This window comes from Morchella importuna, assembly GCF_003444635.1.
Source record: "Morchella importuna strain M04M26 chromosome Unknown Morimp01GS023, whole genome shotgun sequence".
NCBI lineage: Eukaryota > Fungi > Ascomycota > Pezizomycetes > Pezizales > Morchellaceae > Morchella > Morchella importuna.
In genome coordinates this window covers 395,484-420,937 of record NW_025763420.1, presented here as the reverse complement: position 1 = coordinate 420,937, position 25,454 = coordinate 395,484, and the positions used below count along the sequence as shown (strand labels likewise).

The window sequence follows — 25,454 nt, the reverse complement described above, 5'->3', positions numbered from 1 at the left end:
TTGATTGCATCATCGATTTTTGTTTCCTCTTTCCTTTTTTTACCCTTCACTTCTGGCACATGATTTATCAAAGGTTTTTTTTTTCTCTCCTCGTTTATATAAGGGTCTTTCTTTGGGGGACGGTTCTGCTCCAGGGTCGTTTTGGTTAGGCTCTTTTTTGTTTCGTTTTTCTGGGTGGGGTTGCAATTTGGGGGGCTTCGTTTTTCCTTCTCTTTCCTTTCTTTTTCTCAACTTCTACTTTATTCTTTCCTTTGGGATATTCGGGTTTAATGGCGTTAAAACGGTATTTTATGTTTTTTTCAATTATTGGTATGGGCTGGTCTTTTCATTTACAACTATGGTTTCTTTTCCTGGGTGGGTTATCAAGGCTTCTCCTCCATCTATTCACTACTGGGATCACTACATACAGAAACGATTCTTTATTATCTGAAACTACGGGAAAATATTTTTCAACTGTCCTGGGTCTTTCCTTTTTATTTTTCCTACTGGGGTCACGGTGGGGTGTTTACTGAGAGCAAAACAAAAACGTGACTTCACAGTTCGGGTCATACGATCAGAAGACACTTATTCAATAATTCTTGTTTACTACCACTATTTCTTTTTTCCACTTCTACTTTCTGCACTGCTCGATCTCGTTGCTTGCTTCTTGAACGTGTGCATATGGGTTATGGGATGGGTCTTTCTTTCTTTTTCTCTCCTTTTTTTTTTTTTTTTTTTTTTTTTATAAAGGTATCAAGGATTGGTTTTCTTTAACCTCAAAAGTTGGTACCAGAGAGCAAATTAGGTCAATCTATACATAGTGATCTGATTGCTGTTGAGACAATTTATCCAATTGATTGTTTCGTAGTGTGGTTTGATATCGATCCCTTAACAGAAGGCCATATAGCAGGTTGTTGTTGCCGTTTCTGGTGCTGGTGCTAGCTAGCTAGCTGTTGATATTGATTGCGCATTATTACTGGTACACGCAGCATTGTCCCGTTCCTAGGGACAGAGACTTTCCTCGGCGTCTTATTTCCGCTCTGCCTTGAATATTATTATTACTATTTTTTCTTTCTTCTTTTTAACTTTGACCTTTGGATTGAGATGGTCCCAGGTTTAAATCACGTTTACATACATACATGGCTGATCAGCGTTGCGGGGAATCAGTGTCGTGTTCCACAAGCTGTAGCCTGGTGTAGGCCCTACAGCACAGGTGCATGCAGTGTGCGCACGGTCCGCGTCGGTGTGTTAGTAGACGGATATGTCCTCCGTCAGCCTCTACCTAAGGTTTTCACAGAGCAACGCAAGGTAGCGGAGGTCAGCGAGCGACAAGCAGCCAGCAGCTGTTGTTGTTCGACATCACCCAAGTAGCAGAAAGAGCAGCAGAGGCAGCAGAGGCAGAAGCACCTTGGCCACGCCCCCTGAAGGAGTCCAGGCCACCTTGCTGCCTCAAAATTACCCTTTCTTGCCTCGTTCCATATCACAACCCTTCCTCTCTCCCTACTTTCTTACCTCCCATTCTCCATCCCATCCCATAATCCCTCCTCCGGCAGCAAGACCCACTCCATGTGGCCAACGGTTTTTCTTCTTCTCTTAGATTCCATTCATTCATATCATCGTCATCAGTCATTAACCATCATTCAAGTATTTATTGATGGATTTCATGTCTCAAAGTACTTACCACCCCACGGTATTTCCCTCTATGCTGGGTCTGGAACAGGGTCAAGTCCTGAGATCAAGGGTCCCGATGACATCAGCAATTTATTTCTTTCTTCTCAAAATGTCTTTCCCTCTAGATCTCCCTCTAGATCTCCCTCTTTCTGTACCGGATATGGCCGAAGGATAGACGAAAACGGTTTCACTGTTCCCTGCGTCCACTGACGTTTCCGTATCTGTGGACTCATTTCAAGCGTCATTTTGGAATCTACAGATCTGAGTGAACCCCAAATGCTATTAAAAACCCTTCAGCTTAAGCTCATCGCGGCGATCTACGGTGATCCTGAACCCTTAACCTCTTTCCACCCTCTACCGCTCCCTTTTCTCGCGAGCCTGCCCCTTTTTCCGTCGCTTGGGTGGTACCTGGTTGAGGTTCGCTGCGTATCAGTTTTCTCCACTGTTTATCAACGCCGAGACTAATGTTGATGTGACGTCTAACTAACGTCATGTCTCATATCTCCTTTCCCGTGCCCGCTAGGCGGAAACCCTGGTTGCTAAATTCTCCGATTGGCTGGTCACCCTGACCCCTAGAATTGGAAAACCATTACATACATCGATCGATCGTGGATTCCAGCGAGCGAGCGCTGTGGGGCCCCGAACCAGGGCAAGTAGAACCGTAAGCCATCGTTAGTAACCGACCGCGGTGCGGATCGTGCTGTTGCTAGGAAATCGGATTACAACGAACCAGAACTCCTGTGGGGAAAAAAACGAAAAAAAAATCTTTTTTCAACGTCGTCAGTTCGTAATTTTGTGTGAACATACCTAGAGTACTGTTACTTAGTGATATAGACGGGGGTCTCCCCAAGAAAAGGGGAATTCCGGTCGGCTGGCGCAACCCGTATGAACCGAAGGGGCTCTGTTCTCATGTCTTTTCTTCCCTTTTGGTGCGATTTGATCTCGATCTCTCCAACTGTGCCAACTCCATAGGTGGTTTGCACCTTTCTTTGCTTCTCCCACTCCGGGGAAAGGATTTGAACCCGGGAATCCATTTTCATCGCAAAGGGTTACCCCGGTCCGGGAATCGGGAAGCCCGGAGACGAGAATTGTGACTGGAGGTCCAGATGGCAGAGGGAGGGACGTGTTCTAGAGTTCTTGCCTGCTTGCAGGCCTAAAAACGAGGATCGAAAGAAAGTGTGGAGAAAGATTTTTGATCGGGGCTCCCCTGGGAGATGGTCCTGCGATCTGAGCAGCGGATTCCGATCTTTGGGGGGATGAGACAACGCAGGGGCCAGTTCTCTTCACTGAACCGTGGATCTGGTCCGTGGTAAACGTCCGTTCCGTCGTTTGACTGCTACTTCCCCGGGTTATGTGTCCTATCATCTATCAGCGTTCTCTGTGTAAAGAAGCTTAAGCTTATGGTGGGTGGTGTGTCAATCAGGTGATATCGTGAGTTTCTAAACAAACAGGTTATGTTGTTTAGAAATCACCCTTCCTGCCCTGTTTGCCAAGCATCGCAATAGTCGTTCATGTCTGCTAGATCTCGGCGTTTCTAACTAAACTTTTCCTGGAGGTGGTGGATATAAGTGCAAGAGGCTAACCAAGACTTCACCACAAAGCAGGGCCTGGTCACGGCACCAGTGATTGAAAATTCGCTTGCATCCGTAGTGCGGCATTGCTTTACCATCAGGATGACACATTAATGTGAAATATGATCATTTCCACCTCTCCAGATGCATTATTATTATGCATATTCCGCAGTTCATTACTCTATGCAGAAAGATCTTCAAAAATCAAGGCCAATTCGAAAATGATCTACACAGTCTGGGCCTACCGCAATTTGTCCTTTTACCTATGGCTGGGTAAGCCAATAGGACTCCTCCCATATTTCTACAATAGTCTTACCGCAAGCTGTACATGTATGTACGTATCCAGGAAACTGATAGAGATCAGCTGAAGAGAAGCTTTAATAATTAAATATAGTACTCATGCAGGCCAAGATAAGCCCTTCAACCCAGTTCCCGCCCTTAGGCCTCGGTCCCGCTGAGAAAGATACCAATTGTGGGTCTCGACTTGGCACACACGTGCAGATAATGAAATCAAATGATAACGTCCACGATATCAAACATACACACGACCTCTAAACTCCTTGGCTACTCCTGTCCATATCCAGTAGCTGCTTGGTATGCATCAATCGTGCAGAATTCGGATTAGGTAGGCTAGGAAACGGCCGGCCGGTCGGCCGGGAAAATCCGTGAGGAATATTTGATTTGCCACTTCGTGCTATGTTTCTGCAAGCCACAATTGCTTACCGAGTTAATAAGAGGGGGGCGTGTATGTAGTTTAATTTGAGGGGTAGTGGATGATGTGGCTGGTGCATGAAATTTTCCATGGACTTTCCCACCTAACCCTACTATCATGATGCCACTAATACCGCAGAAACTCGCCAACTTGATTATCTCCGTGTAGGGAATTCTTCATTGGTGATTGGCTGAAAGGCAGAGATCAGCTTCAGATATTTCCTCTACAAGTTAGTTTTTAGTCAGATCCGCTAGCAAAGTTCGTGAGTTTTTGCGGTACTCGAAATGGTGTTGGGGCTTAGCGTTGGTAGGTGAAGTCGGAGTTACCGGTTTGTCTTACAAATTCCCACGAAGTATGAGGGAAATAAGTTGATGTAGGGGATGTAGGGATAAGAGGGGGGGAAAGGGAATGGCGGTGGATGATCGTCAACCATCAGCTGTCGAAAAAACCGTTTTAATGATCAAAGCTCCAAGTAATTCCGAAACGTTGCTGAACTTCGACGGTGTTAGGACCTCGAGGTGGGGGAAACAGCAACAAGATCTAAAAAACTGACGAGATAGAGTACTTACATATAGTTAAAGCCGCGTGGAGATGAGGAGGCGCACTGATCTGCTCATCCTTTTTACTTTTTTTTTCTTACGTTTTGTGTTTCCCTTGGCCCAATTATTATTGAATATGTTTCCTGCAGAGTTTGCTGATGCTTTCGCTTATGTAGTGGGTTTCGAAACCGGCATGGAGTAGAAATAAACTGCCTTTGCATTTAATTTTGCTTCAACAGGGTGTGTGTGCTGGCTTCTGCTCTAGTTGAAGATCAGCAAAGGCAGGGCAAGCCACATTCGGCCCTTCTTCTCGGACAGGGCAGCGTCGTCGTCCTCCTCCTTTCTCAGATGAACTGTTGTTTTCTATGTAGGGTAATGATATGTACATATGTCTGGGTAGTTTGAATTGAAACTGGCCCGCATGAGTAAAGTAAAACATATGCAGTCAAGACATTTGGTACTCGTAACACGTCAAATCGGTGCTGTCCGTGCTACCACCAGATATGCATAGTACAGATATACCGTGCAGATATAAGGTAATGATCCACCAAAAAGATTGTTTATTTGGCGATCATATATCGTGACCTAAAAGACACATGAAGGTCACAGCGCGCGGCCAATGGTATGTGGCTATGAATTGATATCCAGGGGCTTGGGAAATTGAGCGCGGTAAACTTGATTGAAAGAGTCGTCGAACGTGAAATGTCTACCTACTTTATGCACCCCATGAAACGGGATCTGGCATGTGCTCAAGCCGGGAATGTGGAAGATGGAACGGTGGGGATTTTCTACTACATCTACACACTCTGTGTGTAGATCTTCTGTGAGTCCAATGTAAGTTTTTGATCGCTGGTTGATTTCTACACAAGTACCACTGCTGAAAAGGTAGTGGTTTCGTCATTTTCAGAATCGTTGCGTTCACAAGACGTTGGTGGACATGTTTCTAATTTCCCTCTTTTATCGGCATAAATACACTATAATCTAATATTTTGGCTTGGTCTATCCTAACTGCTCGATCACGTTCGTGGCTAGTGTGTACATGTAGTTAGTTGCATGCAGGATCTTGGTACCGAGTGAGGGTTCGTGACGGCCCCTTACTTGGTTTGGTGAGTATAGCAACAGATGATAACTAGACTGATAAACAGATCTTCAAACCCAAATCTCCACCACGTTTTTGATCACCTAATGGAAGTAGATCCCGAACCATGCCATTTGTAAAGCCACGAGGATATGGTCCAATGAAGTCTCAAGTGCCGCGCACGATCGAAGATCGATTTGTTATGAATATAATACTATGTAGTAGTTATGAAAAGGGGAAGTTACATCGAATTCTGAAAGCCGAGACCTTCCGCGGTGGCAAATTGTAAATCATCGCCATCGACAGCATCGCTTCTGTACCGCCGGATGTATCTTCCTACCTGTAGAATGAGTAAATCAAGCATGCGATGCAAAAATCCGGGCCGAATTCTGAACGGCAGAAGACGTCGGTAGATAAATCGAAAAAAAAATACCGAGAGTTGCAAGTTTTTTTTCATAGGAGTTCGAAAGCGTTTGACATCAAATAAATGAAATGTCTACCGATAGTTATCCCTTGAAGTCTTTAAATTTTCATTCGTGAGGTCTACTCAAAACTCTCCTTACCATCGGCTATGCCATAAGGCCTGGAATTTCTTTGTACTTCTGTTGGTAATTCTTTTGACCGACTATATAGCTGGGGTGTAGAGGTGGTGTGTAGAGTAAGTTTAGCACTGAGACGGCAATTTTGATCCCCTTTCTCCGGCAGATGCCTAGGCATTATATCTTATAGTCGAAATCCCCGGCATTGAATTGGGCGTAAAATCTTTGGGTGGCCCGATAGGCTAAGTTTTTGACCGAGGTCCCCCTATCCCGAGGAGCGGAAGCACGATTATCGGTGTGGATGTAATCATTGATATTGATGAGTTAGCTATATATTATAACTTTGCCCATTGCATATGTACAATCATGCAAGCAAGATCTGGAAGGCCATATGGAGATTAGTCTCATAGCTCATTTAAAAGCTGACTGCTTTGAATCGCCGGTTACATGTATACGCGGTGTGTACGTTTAATACCATTGTTTGAGGTATTTAGCTAACCAGCCCTCACGACCCACGGGTAACGCCTCTACCAAATGCATGGCGTATCATGTCACGCAGCTTGTGAAACCTATAAAAACATCACAGCTTATCACTCGGGTCGAGGACTCACGGAAACAGTAAGGGACCCGCATTAGATATACCCTGGCAACCTTCCACCAATTGCTATCACAGTGCCCGAGGAACATCTTCAAGAACACAACATTAGCTATGTAAACAAGGCTGCAGGAAGAATACAGACCTGCAGGAAACATGAATCTGTGTGGCACAGAAGTAAACGAATTCTTGAATGCCAGTCAACATCAAATTCCAATCGGCGAAAAGAGCATCAGAATAAAGTCAAGGCAAAAAGTAGCACGTCATCTACTAAATAAGAGTTGTGTATATAAGTCAATAATGTCGCACTTCTGAAATCACATGTTTCATTCCCGCCAGCCTCAACTTCTCACTTGAAAGACGTGCCTAAGATAGCGGAATAAGTACGTGTTCCCGAAAGGACTGTTACACTGTTGGAAGAATACCCAGGGTGAATGTTTCTGTTGCTGATTCCATCCAAACTACCGAGTGCGAGATATCCGTGCCCCTTAATCATCTGCAACCCACTGTTCCAGCAGGCGGGAAAATCGGATTTACCTAACCGGATCCCGACCGAGCGCACACGCAATTCAGGCGATTTAAACCTAGACCATAATCAATAACCGAGACACACCTTTTCGAAAATCTACTGCACGGACGTATCATTGCCTTTCAATGTAACACGTTCTGCTCAAACAGAAGAATTCAGTACTATACAGAGACGTAGAGACATAATGTTGTTACATGTACCCAGGGTGCAAAACAGAGTATGTGCTCGCCGCTTGACTGATACCATAGTTGCCAATCCGCATGGCTAGCCCAGCCGTGGAAGATCAGGTCATGAATCAGATTCATGTTCCAGCACAGCCTGGAGGAATGGCTAGTGTGTGCCCTCCGCCGGTCGCTATATATATATTAGTAGCGATTCGCCAGCAGCAAGGGGTGTAGAAGTACCATCCGGCGAATTGAAAACTAAGCCGATATCGGTCGGAACCGCTATCGGTATTCAGTGGCCAATCCACTAGTTGGATGGATCATACCGAAATGCGGAACTTTAAGAGATGGATAGCAACGGCATCAGTCTAGATGGATAAATCCCCACCACCCCAGGATTTATATTTAAGGCCTGGCTGAAATCCAATTTATATAACCGGTTTATTTTTTTCTATAGAGGGCCAGGATAATTTAAAACTCCTTTCTACTATACTTCCTGGTATGCTCACCTGTTCGTCAGCCTTGACCAATGTACTATACCCCCCCTCAAAAGATCGCCAAATTGATATCATATGGGACAAAAGCAGACATTCTTATCTGACACGGGCGATCTTACTGGTTGGCCTCATATTCCCCCCGTTAACTGTATAGAATTAACGACTATAGATGGTAGATTTGCTGCTGTACCATGTGAAAGTGCATTTTCAAAGGGCTCGATATCTGCTGACGGGGTGATCAACTGGACTGGTCTGCTGTCTGATGGGATACGAGGAAAGCGTGCTGTCTCACATTGACCTGGCGACCTAGTAAATTGTGAACTCCTACCATTGATATCATTATTAAATAAGAATAAAGGCTTGGCTTAAATATCGTGGGTGTTTCATACTTCGTCGTTGATCGACCCTTCGTTTATCCTTAGACCAGAGTATATGATAGGAGAAACCTAGTTTATTATGTGACTTATCGTCTATTATGAACGTGTCAGTTTTGAGGACGCTTGTGGCCGCATATCTGCCTATTTGTCTATTTGTATGAGAAATCACGAGTGATACCGCATGCTTAACATTATAGCTTCTATTTCTGTCTCCCGGGAGTGTGTGGATTTATCGAGTAGCTAGAAACTACATGTACCTTGGTTAAATAAGTGTAGAATGGAGGATTTTAAGTTGTCGACTAGTTGATATATGCATATATGGCGGTATCCTAAACTGCGCGTGCTCTATACGCCGAGCCAATAAGGGCTTGAGATTACCCGAGCACTAAAGCCAACCCCATCTGCGGGGTTATGTATATACACCCGGATCATGGGATCTGGGTTCGTACGTCCGATTGATAAGGCAAGCCTATTCAGATGAGCTGGGATCGGGATGATATGATAGTTGGCGTTGTATCAGCTCATTTGAGATGAGATGAGAGACTGCAGTAGCCTGAGTAAGCCCTGATCTCGATAAGCCTCTCCGGTTCATTCGGTAGTTGCGGGGGGGGGAGTGGGGGAGTGTGGGGGTTTATAAACGTACTAGAATGGTCTCTTAAGAGTGTAAGACTAGGTCTTTATCTAGGCCTAGGTCGGGTTGATGTCCCGAAATGATTCATTATTTCCACCCAGCCCTCTGCGATAATGTTGGTCTCGAGGGCAGCAAGACTTCGAAGCTGGGCCTTGATCCGGGAACACACAGAAAGTAAGGGATATCTGACTAACGGTATATATTTATTGTTAGCTATATAGATATATCGAGGCGTACGCATATATTAATGAACACGGAGGTGGTGAACGAGGGGGGTGAGTGAGCTTGAGAGGATGCGAATACACAGATGAATAAATGAAGAGTACGGGTGGGCGCATGTGTATATATTTGACACAAATACCTGTTGCATGTTCCAGAAGATAATTACTGACCATTCAATCCATTAGACAGCGCTTTGTGGATAACTAAAGACCCGAGCTCGAGGGAACGGACGCATGGGGTCGATCTGACTGCCTGCTAGTATGTCAGTATGTCATGAATGCTCTGAAGACTGATGAATCAACGGTGATTTTTGTAAAAAACAGAAGCTATCGATCTTCCACAAGGAGTACTAGTTCTGGTTGCATGTATATAACGCTTCAAATATAGGCCGATAACCCTACATGCATGAGTCGCCAAACCGAGTGATAGTGGGTGCGTAAATATCGGTTTCTTTTCTAGTTTTTTTTCTAGTTTTTATATTTCATACTCTCAATAGATGCACGATTAGAGTTATAGTAATGCTCTCAACCGACAGCTTCAGACACAGTCAGTGAAGGTACAGATATATAACACGTGATAGTATTTACCATGTACCACCAGGGTTGTATGTAAGTACCTGGACACGAAGTTACCCTGCGTACTGGTCAAACCGCAGACATCAACACTAGCTAGCTAGCTGTGCACTCGATCGATAGCTACCAGTATTAATAATGAGAAACTTTTTGATTCTAGCGATTGGTTTATTCCTCTCATACTGTGTGTATTCCAAGTATGGCCATCAGATGATTGATATTCAATGTTTTAGTTCACGCCTACAAACCGGTATGTATTAATGCGGCTCACCATGACGTACGCGTCAACAGTTCTTGCTTAGCTACTTAACCCCACTAACCATAGCTCAAGCCCAAACGTCCCAAACTCAACCAAACTACCAAGCTCAACCAAACAACTTCAAAATGTCGGACAAACAACAACGTGAATTTAACAACCTCAGGGACGAGCAGGCCGCTCAAAACAGGGGCAGCATGAAGGAACACTGGGAGGCGAAGCTCTTGGGCAAGAAGGTCGTTGATGGGGCCGTCTCTGAAGCCGTAAGTTTACGCCTCTAGCTCCCGACTATGTAGTGTACGTGATGAGCTGAGATTAAGTGAAGTCTACATTCTCAAAGAATGATCTGCCAAGTGGGCATAGGGTACTTGGGAAGGATAGCATGATGACGCTGGATTACAGGCCTGAGAGGTAGGGTGATGTTTCTTGTGTATTCCTTAGGAAGGGTTATTGCTGACAGGTGCTAGACTGAATGTTCATGTTGATGAGGATGGGACTTGTAATAGGATTTCTATGGGCTAAACGCTATATTTCCTCTTCGGCACCTCGCACAATGAAAATGCGGCGCCATATTTCTTTTCTTGTGTTGATCATGAATGGAAGATAAAGAGATAAAAAATAATATCTATTTGATTACCGATATTTGGTGCCATGTACTATGAGTGTTGTCCGCGACGGTAGCTCTTCCCAAACGAGCTCTCTCGCCAGATGATAACTACATGTAAGTTACTGGTTTTCGCGTTTTGCGGGGGCTGGATGCCCCTGTAAACAACTGTTTACCGGATTTGGATGTGTGTGTGTATGTGTATGTGTTCAACCATCTGTTTTATTTTGGAGCCAATAATAGGAGTCGAGAATATCTGGGATTATAAGTTCCGAAACTAAACCACTGATGTTGATTTATAGGCTGAGGGTGTTTTGAAATATATCTACTGTCGGAAACGGTAAACTTTTGACTAGCCCGCATTGTACGGTATTTAATTTTCAATGTACAGTCGTTTCCGGGTCAACGGCGAACCTGGCTCGATAACGAAGACTACTCTTTGGGCCGATGGTCCTCAGTCAAAGCAAAGGGGTCGGCGCGCTTCTGTTGGCTTTTGTTGTTTTCGATTGGCCTATTTGCCATCGGACCGGTTTCGTCGTTGACCCAGAGACGACTATGGTACTATAGTACATGTAGTTGGGGACCACATAAGGTTGAAAAGACCCAAATTTCATTAGTACATGTATATCGAGATATCTTTAGTGATGCGGTACGAGTGATAGTGTGTGATTACATGAAGAAACAATAGATGATCGTTTCAAAATAAGTTACATATAATACTAGTCTCGTGCCCAGCCTGTGTTTGCCTTGATTCAGGCAGACAAAACAGTCTGGGAACGAGACTAATATAATACCTAAGAGATCCCTAGGCTTAAGAACGGCAATTTGATCGCAGTATTCATGGGCAATTTTCCTTTGATACGTCTAGGGGTTAGTATACCGGTAGGTCGTTTAATAAAGGGCTTGTCAGGTAGTTCTATGATTTTGACCATAAACTACGCTGTTTATTTTTATCATTTTCAGCGTCTTAGAGAAAGCAGAGAACTGACATCGGCGGTTTCTTCCCATCCTCTGTCATTTTATCTTGTGTTTTACATTCCCTTTCTCTCCTGCTTTTTCCTTGGTGCGTGATTTACACCAAGCTATTAATTAAGTGGTTGGAGTGATTGATAATTCATTTATTATTCGCAGCCATAGAAAGGTGCTGACTCCATGGATATATTCGTCAATCATTCGATAACAAAGTGTACTCACGTGTCTGTTCGAATATTTTCGAATATTGTTTTTTAGACGAGAGATGCTCTGCTTCATGCCTGCAATTCGTTTACCTGTCCACTATTAACCTATTTCTCTACTTATTACTCATAGTATTCTAAAGCTTGGTTTATCAACCTCTAAAAGCCATGCTTTCCATCCACAAACCCTTTTGGGTTCTTAGCACTTCTACATCACCAATCCTCATCATGCTCTGGCCCCGTTCTCAGTTCAAACTCCACACACTTAATTTCAGCATGAATATTCAACATCTCCGACACTAACTTTACCTGTTCTGAAAGTAGCCTAGCCCATGCTGCATCCTTGTGGGGGGAGTCCTCAGCAGAAGGAGTGAGGTTTTTAAGTTCAGATGCAACCTCGTCGTAGCTAGCTTGTAGGTGCTCCCTTTGTGCTTTGAGCATAATCAGCTGGGCGCGCAGTGCTGTCATTGTTACTTGTGTTGTACAGATATAGTCTTCCTTTTGATGTGATATTGCTTCTGACCCGGGGGGGGGGGGGGGTTGCACATTATATAAGAATTGGCGCGGCATTCAAGATGGAGGTATGTGCCAAGGTATGTATTCCGTTGTGGATTTTTCAAGAAAGCATTTTGCAAGGGTTGAAAGGATATAGGAGTCGATGGGTCCGGATCCTTAGAAGTATCCGTTTGCTGTTTAGGCAAATGGGAGATAGTCATTTAGGGCCAACGCCAGTCGATTTTATTATGGGCTACTCATAGACCTATTCCCTACTTCTATTGCGGGAAACTCTTTCAGAGCGTCTATTGGGCGCGAAGAATTGGTCCTGAATTCGTAGGGAAATATGGCCTGCCGGAGAGTTTAAGATGCATGGCTCTGAAGTACAATGCTAGAGGAGGAGAGCTTTATGAGGGTAAGTCTCTTTTGTTTTCTTATAGTGCCCTTTGATTTGAAAGCGTTGAAAAGTCAAATTTCATTAGAGAGTTACAGGAACAGTAGATCGATGGAAACACCCCATGGTAACCTATACACGAAAACTGTGGCAATTTAACTGCCTGTTTAGCCCCTCAGAGCTCGAGGATGCGGGGGAATCTTGCACACTTAACAAAGTGTATCCTAAGCCTCCAGCACGGAGCGAGGAGAGGATATATAAACACATAATAAAATTAAATCATATATAGGTTATTGTCCATATAGTTAAAAGTTGTGAAGGTAGGGTCTGGTAGAAAATATTGCAGGCGTGTCCCGACAATCCCCCCTTCGAATCAAATTCCAATCTACCTGATAGGGTATTCAAACCCAGGCTGATGGCCGCGGAGGGGCCGGGAGCAGGGCCGCCATAGCATTCCCGGTTTTAAGGCAGAATCCGACGTACCGCTGGGTGTGCAAACGTAAACTCAACACTTGATGTCAAAACTCCAATCTAATTTTGATCTATAGATTTTCATACACCAGGCCACTCCATGAGCAGACTATTTCTAGTAAATGAAAATCAACTTGTGGGATCAGATTTAAACTTTACACACACAATGACTACGAAAACTAAGTCAAGGTGGGGATATAAATTGAGATGTGCCTATATCTGGCCGAAAATCAACTGGAAAAGACGGTCCCAGCCAGGTACTTACCCCAAGCATCAGGTATGATTGCCACTCTAATTTAAATGCTGAGGAAAAGATTGTTTGACTACACGCCGGCCATTGCTCATGTGTTTGTTGGCAGCGCTTGGGCCTGCCGAGGCAGTTAGTTTCACGAGTGATCATCTGTGATCTTTAAAACTAGAAGGTTTTGGCGAGAGCCGACTAGGATCCAGCTTCGCAGCATACCTGCTCGCAAGTAAAGGAGAGTAGAGGTTTATCTGCAACAACATAGCTTCGAGTAAACTACCAGTTCTCGAATAATTAGTTACGTGTTAAAAACCCACCTACCTACCAAGTGGTCCATCCATACAAGTTATAAAACAGCTTCCACCTCTCCGTAGTTACGTCCCACGAATCGGTTTCCACCCCTCGTCCTGCCCGACCCTCTGGGTCTGTCTCCCCCCAAACAAAAACAAAACAAAACGGCGCGCACTGACACCTCTCGGCTCATGAGGCCGAAGTGAAGGTAGAAGTCGAAGGAGAGGAGGGGGGATATATATCAGACAGACACTAACTAACGGTCCACCAGTACGCGTGGCTATCCGATGCGAGTCCAGCTGCTGGGCAAGAAGGGGGAGGGGGACGGGCGTGTCGCACCATCGTAGCGCCGCTTCAAGGGTGCCCGCTGAAGAAACTTTATAACGGTAGATTGGAACGGGCTGTTGGTGCAATGAGGGTTATGGGCGTCTAAGGCGTTTAGATGACGAGTGGAGGGAATGGTCCATGAAGGTCTAGAAAGTGTAAGATTTCGATCATGTTTCCCCTATTAGATGATCGGGCTAGTTAGGTGGAGGTTATAATAGTTATGAATAAGGGTCCTCATGTAGGTCGGAGTTGTAATTGGTTGCAATGCCTACATGTAGGGTTGTGCGGATGGTTGTTATGATACTTTACAGGGCTGAGAAAGGGTTCGGGAATGGATTGCGAAAGGATGTGCATGGGATCGATGGGGATGTAACGTTTAGAAAAGAGAGACAGGACAGGACTGGTTCAGTTCTATCTTTATAACAGGCGGGGAGGATATTTAGCTGCCGTTTTGTTGTTTTTCACCTACTGGCTATATCTTGGTTGGTTCGCTAGTGCTGGAGGAAGGAAGGGCGAAAGAGCTAAAGGGCGAAAACCACGCTACTGATCGAACGGTGCTGCAGGTACAGAAGCGAGATCCCGAACTGCGCCGCAAATAGAACAATATGTATGAAGCAACAAGAGAGAAAGAGAAGGAGAAAGAGAAAAAAGGTAAAAAGAAACGAAGAAGTTATCTGAAGCTTGCAAAGCTAGACGGCGATGCGATTAAATACGGCGTCAACAAGACGCTCTGGTTCGCTGGCGGTGGGGAATTGTTGTTTATATTGCTTCCTCCAAGGACCCTTTGAACGAGTGCAGTGTTTGGCCAGACGCTCACAGATGCAGGAACAAGCGATGATGGTTGTATCGGAACCCATCCGTTGAATACAAGTGTAAGTACTGGCCAGGAAGGGTAGCTGCCGCATCCTTGGATTGATGCCCGATGGGGAAGGAGACTGGGATTTACCATGTCTCAGATTTCCCTGTTGACAGGGGGAAAGCGTCAGGTACCAGCGAAACTATGCCCCTCTGCGCCGTGATGTGATATAGCGGTGGGCCAGTGAGAGAGAGTGGTAGACAAGTACTTTAGAGTAGTTACTCTAGGGTATGGTAAATCAATTCGCTCTCCTTTTACTTTGGCTGGATGCTGGTAATTGCTGCTTGCTGGGTTACTGCTGCTGCTGCTGGAAGGGTCTCGTGAACCCTTTGACTCTTCTTTTCCAACCTTTCTTTCTGTTTCTGTTTCTGTACACCTGTTTGCGCACTCTGACATTCTTTCCGCGAGAAGGAAGAATTATCACTCTATATTTCCGTTCTGTTATCTTGTTACTTGTCTGTCCTTCTCGTTCTCGCCTCTATCTCCGTGCTGGTGTCACTTGTCACTCTTTTTTAACTTTATTTTATTCATTTCGGACGTAACTCAAGAAACAAACTGTAAGGATTTCAGCCTTCTTTTCCTTCGGCCTTATTTTCTTTACTGATCCACCGCGATATCTCGCAATCAGTCCACCAGCTCTCTTCAGTCATTTATCGGTTTTATACTGGTTAGTAGTTAACACTGCACTGCCTATTAAGATCTACCACTCCCTTACTTCCTTACTTCCTTACTTTACTTACTACCTTCCTTCTCCTTCTGCCTCGTCCTCTTGTCGTACAGTACATTAGTTCTCGCTCCTCGCCGCAGGCGGGAGCGAGTATATGTATGTTGTAGCTCACTGCGAGTCGACTGCCGTGCCCCCCGAAGACATCCCCGTCCATAATGTTTTTACCCTTCGCTATACACCCCTTCTTCCCTTTTTCCTGTCCCTCGTTTGTAGGATCGCAGTTCCCCCCCTCCTCCTCTTCCATCGATCGATTGAATGATTAGTCCTACTAGTGCTTGGCCATTCTCCTACTACAAACTCCTTTCTCCCCCCCACACCCCCCCCCTCCTCCTACTCACCCGCCTTTACTGAACGGTTTTTTTTATTTTCTGACTCCAGTAGGATCTTGATCTTGATCGTGAGATTGTTTTGATTACTTCACGTCTAGCGTGTAGCCGGTTTATCTTGGTTAGGTTGACTTAGGTAAGTGTCTCAGTTTATTAGGCTTTTCTCCAAGGCGGCTAGGCTACTACTCGACATCGACATTAGACTTACTTTTATTTTCTTTTTCTTTCGATCATATGTAGGTCAATGAGGCAAGCGTGAAACATAGCGTCCAATTACACATCTGCTGTCCAGGCCTATTGCAACTAAGCGGTGCCAGAGACAGAGACAGAGACAGAGACAGATCTAGAAGGGAGAGAAGGAGAGAGAGAAAGTGCGTGGGTGAGCGAGTGAGCGAGGGTGCAACTCTTTTATGCCACCCATTGCGAGGCGGGCACCTCTATTCTAGCTTGCACTCACTACCACTGCTGCTGATAGCTACTACAACAACAACAACAACCATAATTACTTATACTCCTGCCGTCACTACCATCCAACCATCTATATACAAGCCAATAACAATCAAGAAGTAAAAAAAAAAAAAACAATATACGCAGTCAGGGGGGCCAAAGGACTCCCTCCAATCTGTGGCCCTGAGCGCTGCTGTCGCTCTGATATCTGCTTGCTTGCTTACCTCAAGGCAAAGTTCCAGTCAATTCATAACGACCGGCCATGTCGCTCCCCAAGCCCGAAACCCAACTGGGCACCCACTGTTCGGCACTCTTCAACGGCACACTCTACGCCTACTCCTCCACCGCCTTCCAATCCATCTCCCTCACCAGTGGCGCCGAATGGCAGACACTCCCCACAAACATCAACACAGTCGGCTCTGAGTGCGTCCACGCACATAAAAACACCGCGCAAGAAGCACTCTACATCGTCGGCGGCACAACCTCCAATGCCTCCGCGATCCCCGCAAACGGCTTCATGGGCCTGCAGCGCTACCTCTTCAACGACAACAAGTGGGAGACAATAGGGCTCCCTGTGGCGGTCACATATAATTTGACAAATCATGGCGCTACATTCCTGGAAACAACAGAGCAGATCATCGTCTTCTCGGGCACCACATGGCCAGACACACAGACACCCTCAGCAAACACATACCTCATCGCGACCGCCGCGCCACACGAGATCACGTCCATCCCCGCCACGGACCCGCTGCTAGCGCCGCTCGTTCTGCCATGGGGTGACAGCGCCGCGCTCATTGTCGGCGGTGACGAGAATAATAGGGGACTTCGGACGTTCACGCCGGGGAGCGGGTGGGCGGCGTTGGGGATGAGCTTGGCGTCGGGCCTGCCGGCGAAGGGGAAGGCGGGCGTGAGTCTGATGGATGGGGATGATGGGAGCAGGATGCTGTATACGTTTGACCTAACGACCGGGCCGACAGCGGTCACGCAGTTGCTGGTGAAGGAGGCAGATGCGGCGACAAGGGTGCGGGGGAGGCAGGAGTCATCGGCCGCCGCGTCTGCGTCAGCGCTGACGGCGTCGAATTGGCCGAGCTATAATGATACGATGGCGCCGACGCTGACGATGGACGGTGTGTCGGTGGCGTATGAGGGGGATATGGTGGTGATCAGCCCGGCCGACGACTCCTCGTACCCGCTCGCTGTCTTTGATGCCCGCACAAACTCGTGGAAGAACACGACGGAGCTGTTTGGCGTCACCAGCGACGAGAACGAAAAGTCCATCTCGACGTTCTCGGCCAACCCGAGCACATCCTCTACAAGCACCTCCCCGCTGCCCACCGGCACGTCCGCCGAGTCCTCGGCCGCAGCAATTGCCGCAAGCTCCGACTCCTCTGGACTCTCAACCGTGCAAATCCTGTTCATCGTCCTCGGCGTCATCCTCGGTGTAATCGCCGCCCTCGGCATCGCACTGGTGCTCATAAAACGCCGCCGCAAGCAGAAAAACGCCAAACTCGGCGGCGCCCGCCGCATGAGCTTCCAAGACCGCGGCACCTCCTATATGCAAGAAGACCCCGACTCCGCCCCTCTCCCACCGCGCTTCCCCCGCCCCGCAATCGACAGCTGGGCCTCCAAGGACATTGAAAAGCCTCCCTTCTCGCGCGACGGGCCCATCGTGACCGCCATCGGCGGCCAGGGCGTCATCTCATCAAACCACGCCTCCGCCCTCCCGTCAGGTGACCCAAACATGCCCGCCCGCAGCTCCGGCTGGAGTAAGTACTTTTCAGGCAACGAGCTCGCCATGCCGCAGCGCTCGTATGCGCACTCGGCACACTCGTCAACCTACACTGACTTATCAATCTCCTTCCCGACACTCAAGGGCGCCGCCCCCGTCCGCGAGGGCCAGATCCACTCGAACCCGTTCCTGCGCAGCCCGGGCGTTGGCGTGGCTACCAGCGGCCTGGCCACTCCGTCCTCGGGCGTCATGTCGTACCACGAAGCCAGTGGATCCAGCAGCCTACAGCGGTCCGGCTCGAAGGGGCTAATGCTACAGGATCCAGGCGTGGGCGTCAGTTCGGCCTCCGGCCAGCGCAGGGCCAGTGGCGAGTCGGTGTCGTCGATGGGCGCGAGTGAGTATTCGAGCGGCGTGCCGGAGAGTTTGGTCGACAATGAGTGCAATGGGCCCGGCGGATGGAGCCCGGTCGGCGGGCAGGGGTGTGATACGCGGGGAGAGGTTGTCAGTAGTCTTTATCCGGATAGTCCGGGGTTGTATCCGCCGGGAAGGGCGACGGTGACGAGTAGTGTGTATCCGGATAGTCCGGGGTTGTATCCGCCCGCGCCGGCGGGGAGGGGCCCGGTCGCGAGTAGCTTATATCCGGATAGTCCGGGGTTGCAGGTTAGGGCTTTGGCAGTGAATAAGGCGGGGGATCCGCAGCCGGGGCAGGATGTGGATAATCTGAGCTGGTTGAATCTGAGGCAGTAGGAGAAGCATTTGGGATGAAAAATGGGGTGGCTTTAGTTCTTTTTTTTGCTTGTGGGATATCGATATGGTATGGATAGCTTCGGGGTGTCTTTCTTGTATGTAAGTATAGTTATGTAGTTGTTTGATAGAAGCCGCTTACCTTTATGTACCTACACGGGAGGACATGTATAGGCTGATACCCCCCCCTCCCTTCTTTTTTTTCTCTTTTCTTTTCACTTCTGCTGTTGATAAGCCTCTTTCTTTTTTCACTTCTCTTATATTCTTTTCATATCTTCATCGTATTGACTATCTGACAGCGAGCTAGCGGGCTTTGTGGCTTTTTCTCATTTTTTTTGTCTATTCTTTTGTCTTTTTTCTTTTTCTTTCGTGATATTATTCTGATACACTTACACTCATTCTGTTTACTTCGATTCTTGACACTCTTTTATTATTATTATTATTCTTTCTTTCTTGGCCGCGTTAGGCTGTAGCCGGTTTTTCTTCATTTTCTTTTTTCTTTTTCTTTTTCTTTTTCTTTTTCTTTTATATAGGGAGGATAGCCGGGGTGTTGTGATCGAGTGGGGTGGGGGGGGGGGGGGTTAGTGGGTTTTGGGATATATGGCAGAGAGGGGTGGGTGGGGAAAAAGGCAGGAGGGCGGGATGGGGATAGGTAGTTTAATTTACAAGTGGATTTGGGAATTATGTGCAAAGTGCGAAATGCGAAGTAAAGTGGAGAACTGAGTGCGAAGATGGCTTGAACATATTCCTTAGTCACCCCACAACTTGATAATCTCGGATATCTTGCAGTCTCGTACGGATATAGTTATTTACTGCCCCCCTCCACCAAAAACTTCGTTCTCGTATATTTGGGACCTGGGTATGTTTTCCTATCCCGTAAGGGCTGGACTCTCAGAATACGCTACATACATGTAGTCTAAGAGTGATATCACCCCTGCCTTCTTCTGATTGCCTGCAAATTCCGACACATTGTTGAACAGGTTAGTAGAGTACAAGTAGGTGCGTGTTAAGACACATTACAACGGCTACGTGGTTGTAATTGGTGCAGGATATGTGTTAGTTTTGAGACCCTATAAGGTTTAATCCAATACGCAACCATCACCACTCATCTTCAGGCCCCAGATAGCAAGACCTCGATCACCAACAGTTAGCCCGAGACATCGCAGCGAATAAAAGGTCCGAACCTTACTTATTGACGAGGCTGGGCACGAGACATCAGCAGAAGTATAAATTCGTCCCACGGTCGCGGAACGAACCTTAAATAGACGCCGAACCTGTGGGTGCCTGAACAGTGTTGGTCCCCTTTTTCCTGAAAAAGCTGCAGGTATAGTGGTCTTTTTGTATAGGGGGTGCGACAGATGGTGTTGAGATTCCATGGTGTCGGATCGGTCGACATGCGGCGGGGAGGAGCAGTGGAGGCGGTCATGAATTATCACTCGGTCACGTGAGAGGAGGCGGGGAACCAAACAGCGGTGGTGGGATATGTGCGGTGACGAACTGAGTTTAATGTTTGTGCTCTGTAGGTGGATGTTTGGTGTCGGTAGCCTGAGGGGTTGGGTGGAATACGTGTTTCTAACTGTGCTCGATAGATGTTCTGTACTTTCACCCAATCTGTCAATCGTATATCTTCCTGTGGCTACATATCCCTTTATCAGCTGCAGCGGTTCGCTGTCTGGTGACTGGTGGGTGTGGTTAGCGGTGGTATAGATGTGGTTGGTGATGGGGGTTATGTCTACACTCGCGGGAAGCTTTGTGTTGTGCTTCGTCGGGGATTCGAGAGCGGCAGACTTGGGATAGGAGGCATTGAGAAGTCATTAGAGAGATGGAGGTGTGAGGGAGAGGGGGGGGGGGGATGTTGTTGTTGGGTAGCTTGATAGGGGATATCATGAAAGGTATCGAGTGATCCATGCCCAGCAGGGCTCTGGAGGAACACTGGCATCACTCCACGTCGTTGCCTCTTCCATCCGCGACAAACTGTGGAAGTTCATCTTACATGTTGGTACAGTTATGCGTAAATGTATCTCCTACTCCCCCCCTACCGCAGCCAGCAGACCTACACGTACGCGTACGCCTACCTCCACACCTTAAGCCCTCTTCCTCTCCCACCTTCAATCCTTGACACTCCATCTTGGCGTCGGCCAAAAAAAAATCCCATTCCTTTATAAGGACCGTTTTCCCCTCTCCTCCCTTTCTTTCTCTTTATGAGCCCATCCCCTGCCTAGCCTTGCTAGTTGGGATCCTTCATCCTTTCCTTTCCCTTCCAGGGGGGGAATTGGTGGGGGGTTCCAATTAGTTGGTGCTCAAAATGGTATTGAAATAGGTATATGGGCTCTTGAAAATAAAGTGGTCCCCTGGGTGGCCCTTTTTTTCAGGGGTGCTTCGGCATCTTCGCTCTTTCATTGTCTTCCTGGCTGTTGCGAGGGAATGATGAAAAAATTGGTTTCTTTTGGCTTTCTTTGGGTTTTTTGGGTTCTTTTTGGGGTTTGGCTTTTTTGGGGGTTTTATTTGGCTCTTTTTTTTGGGTTCTTTTGGCTCTTGTTGGGTTTCGTTGGCTCTTTGGCTCTCTGGTTCGTGTTGGCTCTTTCTTTGGCTCTGGCTCCCTTCTTGATCCCATCATTTTTTTCATCTCCTCCTGGCTGCTGCGAGGGGGCGATGAAAGAAATTTGATTCCCTACCTTCGGCCTTGTGGTCCCTCTCTCTGGTCTGGATCTTTGGCTCTTTGGCTCCCGTTTACAGTTTTATGTCATTTGGTGATGGACGCAAGCCCAACCAGAAGCTCGAGCTGGTTCAAGGTGGGGTAAAAGCTCGAGTTAGTCCGAGCCCTGGAGCTAGCTAGCTAAGCTCAAGCTGTCTCGAGCTCGTAGGTAAGAGGGCTCAACCTATTTGATTGAGTCTGCCCGCCCATAACTACATGGAGACCTTCCCCCCTTGGTTTCCCACGACTGCCTCCCAGGGCCGTTTTTCATCATCTTTTGGCTGCTGCGAGGAGGGGATGAAAATGGCCCCTAGGGTTTGGCTTTTTTTGTGACTACCTTCCTGTAGCTTGTTGGCTCTGCTCCTACTATTGAGATATATTCTGAGTTTGTCTATATATGGTAAAGCAGTGAGCTACAGGTGAGCAAGGCTGAGTAGAAGCTCTAAAGCTTGAGCTGGCTCGTGGCCTACATTACAGGCTTAGTGTTGGGCACGAACCAAACTTTGAGCTCGAACTTCAGGCTCGAACACCCCACGAGCTGCCCAAGCCAGCTCGAACCCAAGATTTAGAAAGCTCTACTACATGTTGTCTAGGCTCGAGTCTTGGAAATTATTAGATTGGTTGTAAATTGAGATGGTGAAATAGGGTAAGATGGGTCCCCAGAATCCCTCTTTAATAATGAAAGCTGTTGTTTCTAGGTATGTTAATGGACACCTGAGCGATCGCGAGCCTAGGACCGAGCCTGGGACTGAGCTCGGATTTTCCCAGCAGATTAAGACCTTTACGAAGCAAAAGGTAAGATTCGGTCTTAATCTGCTGGAACGCGGAACGGTGGGCGTAGCTCTCAGGTTTTGCGCAGTAGGGTGAGGAACGTGCCAAAATGTTCCAGAACATTGCCAAGCAGGCCACAAAGCACATTAGAGTAGCGCAAGCTGAGTAAGTATGAGAAGGGTGGGTTCCCTCCCTTCTGTGAGTGGGAAGGGACGAAGTCCTTCAATCTCACGACCTGACAGACGGAGACAGCACAGCAACAAGCAACACCACAACTCTGCCGGAGACAGGAAGGTGATCAATAGCAAGCAAGCAACAATCGTGGCAAGAAAAATGTTCAGGTTCCTCAGCCGGCAAGCGTTCAAGGTTGTTCCCAGACCCGCATCCCGCCAGATTCATAGCATGCGACTCCCTTACACTGGGCCTCCGAGTTACGATACGATTGCTCGACGCTTATCCTTGGACGTCGTCGATCCGCAGGACTATCTCACCCGCAAGCGCCAGCAAGAGGCTAAGAATCGTCGACATCCACGACATCGGCAGAGATCCAAATGATTATGATTTCTTGATCACGGATATCAAGCACGAAACATTGGAAGCGACAATTGCCGAAGAACTGGGCATTCCTTACCTTCCGAAGGCGACAGAGTCTCAGGCTAAAGAGGTGGTTCAAGTGGGTGATGGTTATATCCATGGATCGAAGTTTAGGGCGATAGTTCCATTCGTTGTTGGTCATAAAGGCGAGGGTCGTTGGGTTTTTTTCATGTTGGACAGCGGTGCCCCGTTGACGTATCTTTCAGCTCAGGTGAGTGCTAGTATGACGCGCCTACTTGTAGAAGGGAGGAAGTCCGGCCCGCTAACTAGTCTAGACGAGCAAACTTTTCGGTATCAGGGAAGGACACCCAGCTCCTGTCACTATCGGCGGGCATCCTAAGGATGTTTATATGTCGCCGTCGAACTCTCACTTTCCCGATGTCAATCTTCTCGGTGGCGACTTTTGTGATACACACGGGGTCTACCTGGGGTATGACTATGTGAATAGCAGAGTGAAATTGTTCTTCGGTGGAGAGTGGGAGACTGTGAGAAAGTCCAAGAATTGAAAGGTGAGTGCCTAAATGACAAATCTTTTGTTTTATTAAAGAATCCTAACTAGTCCAGACAAGTAAACTGCTCGGTATTGGGGATGAGGCTGGAGTCATGATCGGTGGACAGCTGCCGTATTTGTAGGAATGCTAGGGTAGGTATTTAGAAATGCCGTATTCCTACGGCACTTACTTTACTGCCCAAACTCTACGCCGCATTGCTACGGCACTTGCTTTACTGCCCAAATTCTATGTCATATGACTGTGAATACATGCAGTTCGGACTACGTACCAAAAAGTTTACCCGCATCACCTATCCGCAGTGTAAGATAGCATTACTTCGGCATTTATAGAATAGAGCAGTCTTTCAAATGCCGCTTTACGGCCGCATTCTCCTAGAAATGCGGCATTCTTTGAAATGCCGCAGTGCTGCCATAGCACTGCGGTAATAATTCCACCCTGATTCTTGCTACATGTATGTAATTTATTTGTAATATTTATTTTTCATTATTTATTTTCTCCCTTCATGTTGAAATATCATGGTACCTACAGTACGGTATTCAACCAGCTTCGAGCAACCACTTTATATGATATTTGTCATCTAATATTTGTCTCGAACAGTCCTAATTGGATTTCGTTGCTAGCGTCGTTAATAAAGAATTGGGAGCCATACTAACGCCAAGTTTATTAACAAGACCCCAGCCCGACTCAGACCTCTTGTATTACACAGTTCTCACCACGCTAACCACCACCAAATCCACTACCAAAGTCACCAAGAAATTCCTTGCCATCACAAAATCTGTAGAACTCCTGATTCGCTCCAAAACGTGAGTCCCGTGAGGGGCGAGAATAGCGGTGCGCCGCTATTCTCCTCGCCCTGGCTCGTCACGTTCGTCCCTCCTTGACGGCTACGCCCCCTCCTCACTCCGTTCGGGGGGTCCCCCCAATAAATAATAAAATGAATCAATAAAATAAATTCAATTCAATGCATTACAAAGAAATTATTAATGCTGGCTCCGTCAAGAGCTCTAGTATACAAGTAAAAAAAGTCATTTATCGTTCGGTGCGCCCAACCATTCTAAAGGCGGCATACCCTGATGCCAACCCCGGGAAAATGCAAAGTAAAGAAACACCAGTCGTTCTGGTCTCGAACCAGAGCCGAACGAGAAAACGAAACCTCCAGCCAAACACGAAGGCCCTAACCTCCACCGAGCAATCGACAACACTGGCAGCTTATCAAATCAAACTATTAAGCAAGCCGATGTACTTGATGAACCGTCGTTTACAATCGGCGACGTTACCATCAACAGGCAGACCCAGCTGGCCGAGGAGGGTGCTGAGCTCGGGACCTATCACCGTGTTCAGATTAAACGATTTTCCAGCGACATAAGTAGGGTGCTTACCAGTAAGTGCTCCGATATCAGCACCTGTTTCAGGGAAATCTTGAACGGGTTGATTGTCCAAGCCATATAAAACTTCAAGACGGGTGTCGGAACGATTGACGGAAGAATTGAGCAGCCTTGCAAAATTGTTGCGTTCCCTGAATCCCTTCAATATCGCTCACTGGACCCTCAAAAATTAAGTAGACTTACGAGCGGGAGGTCTCTTGATGGATTTGCTGCACCGCTTGTTGTATTTGCACCAGTTGCTGGCCTTGCTGCTGCAGTTGCTGGCCTTGCTGCTGCATCGCTTGTTGCACTTGCTGGAGGGTTTGCTGTATCTGTAACAGTTGTCCCCCGAGTTTCACAGCAGGGAGGTTTGACATCAATGCGGGTTGTTGGGCCGAAGCAGCTGCTGCATCGGAAAGAATCTGGAAGTTTGGTTGAGCCATTTCCATTTCCTGGAAGTACGCTGAATCCGCTGTTGAATATGCGTCTCTTCGTGACTGACTCCTCTTGTTGATAAAGGTCGAGCACTCTCCGGTAGAGTCGTGGTGTTGCTTGTTGCTGGATGCTCTGCTCGCTGCTTCTCGAGAAATAGGGTGGACGGTGTGGAGCAGGTCACGTGTCAACACTAGCAAAAAGGGTTACGAAGCAATTAACTGGCAACGGAAGACAGGACAAGTGTAGCTTAGCACGAGAACTGGGCAGTCCCATCATGTTTCTTGTGCTCTTAGCATAGTCATCCTGTTCATCAGTCATCAC

The 25,454-nt window shown here is 47.1% G+C and overlaps 5 protein-coding genes across 5 annotated transcripts; 2 read left to right on the top strand and 3 right to left on the bottom strand.

The window, feature by feature from the left end:
- Positions 1-6,424: 6,424 nt before the first annotated feature.
- Positions 6,425-7,475, bottom strand: LAJ45_07320 (uncharacterized protein; the record flags this gene model as incomplete). The annotated part of the gene is made up of 7 exons (XM_046116878.1): positions 6,425-6,468; positions 6,701-6,776; positions 6,830-6,846; positions 7,031-7,050; positions 7,110-7,268; positions 7,333-7,350; positions 7,414-7,475. The coding sequence occupies 7 exons, from the start codon at positions 7,473-7,475 to the stop codon at positions 6,425-6,427; spliced, it is 396 nt and encodes a 131-aa protein (XP_045969913.1).
- A 1,486-nt stretch (positions 7,476-8,961) lies between these two features.
- Positions 8,962-10,454, top strand: LAJ45_07319 (uncharacterized protein; the record flags this gene model as incomplete). Its single annotated transcript, XM_046116877.1, has 5 exons — positions 9,693-9,712; positions 9,910-9,926; positions 10,008-10,195; positions 10,258-10,343; positions 10,400-10,454. The coding sequence occupies 5 exons, from the start codon at positions 9,693-9,695 to the stop codon at positions 10,452-10,454; spliced, it is 366 nt and encodes a 121-aa protein (XP_045969912.1).
- Positions 10,455-11,924: 1,470 nt separating this feature from the next.
- LAJ45_07318 (uncharacterized protein) lies at positions 11,925-12,179 on the bottom strand (the record flags this gene model as incomplete). Its single annotated transcript, XM_046116876.1, has 1 exon — positions 11,925-12,179. The coding sequence occupies one exon, from the start codon at positions 12,177-12,179 to the stop codon at positions 11,925-11,927; it is 255 nt and encodes an 84-aa protein (XP_045969911.1).
- A 4,372-nt stretch (positions 12,180-16,551) lies between these two features.
- Positions 16,552-18,765, top strand: LAJ45_07317 (uncharacterized protein; the record flags this gene model as incomplete). Its single annotated transcript, XM_046116875.1, has 1 exon — positions 16,552-18,765. One exon carries the CDS (start codon positions 16,552-16,554, stop codon positions 18,763-18,765), a length of 2,214 nt encoding a protein of 737 aa, XP_045969910.1.
- Positions 18,766-24,546: 5,781 nt separating this feature from the next.
- Positions 24,547-25,147, bottom strand: LAJ45_07316 (uncharacterized protein; the record flags this gene model as incomplete). The annotated part of the gene is made up of 3 exons (XM_046116874.1): positions 24,547-24,659; positions 24,714-24,850; positions 24,903-25,147. The coding sequence occupies 3 exons, from the start codon at positions 25,145-25,147 to the stop codon at positions 24,547-24,549; spliced, it is 495 nt and encodes a 164-aa protein (XP_045969909.1).
- Positions 25,148-25,454: the final 307 nt, after the last annotated feature.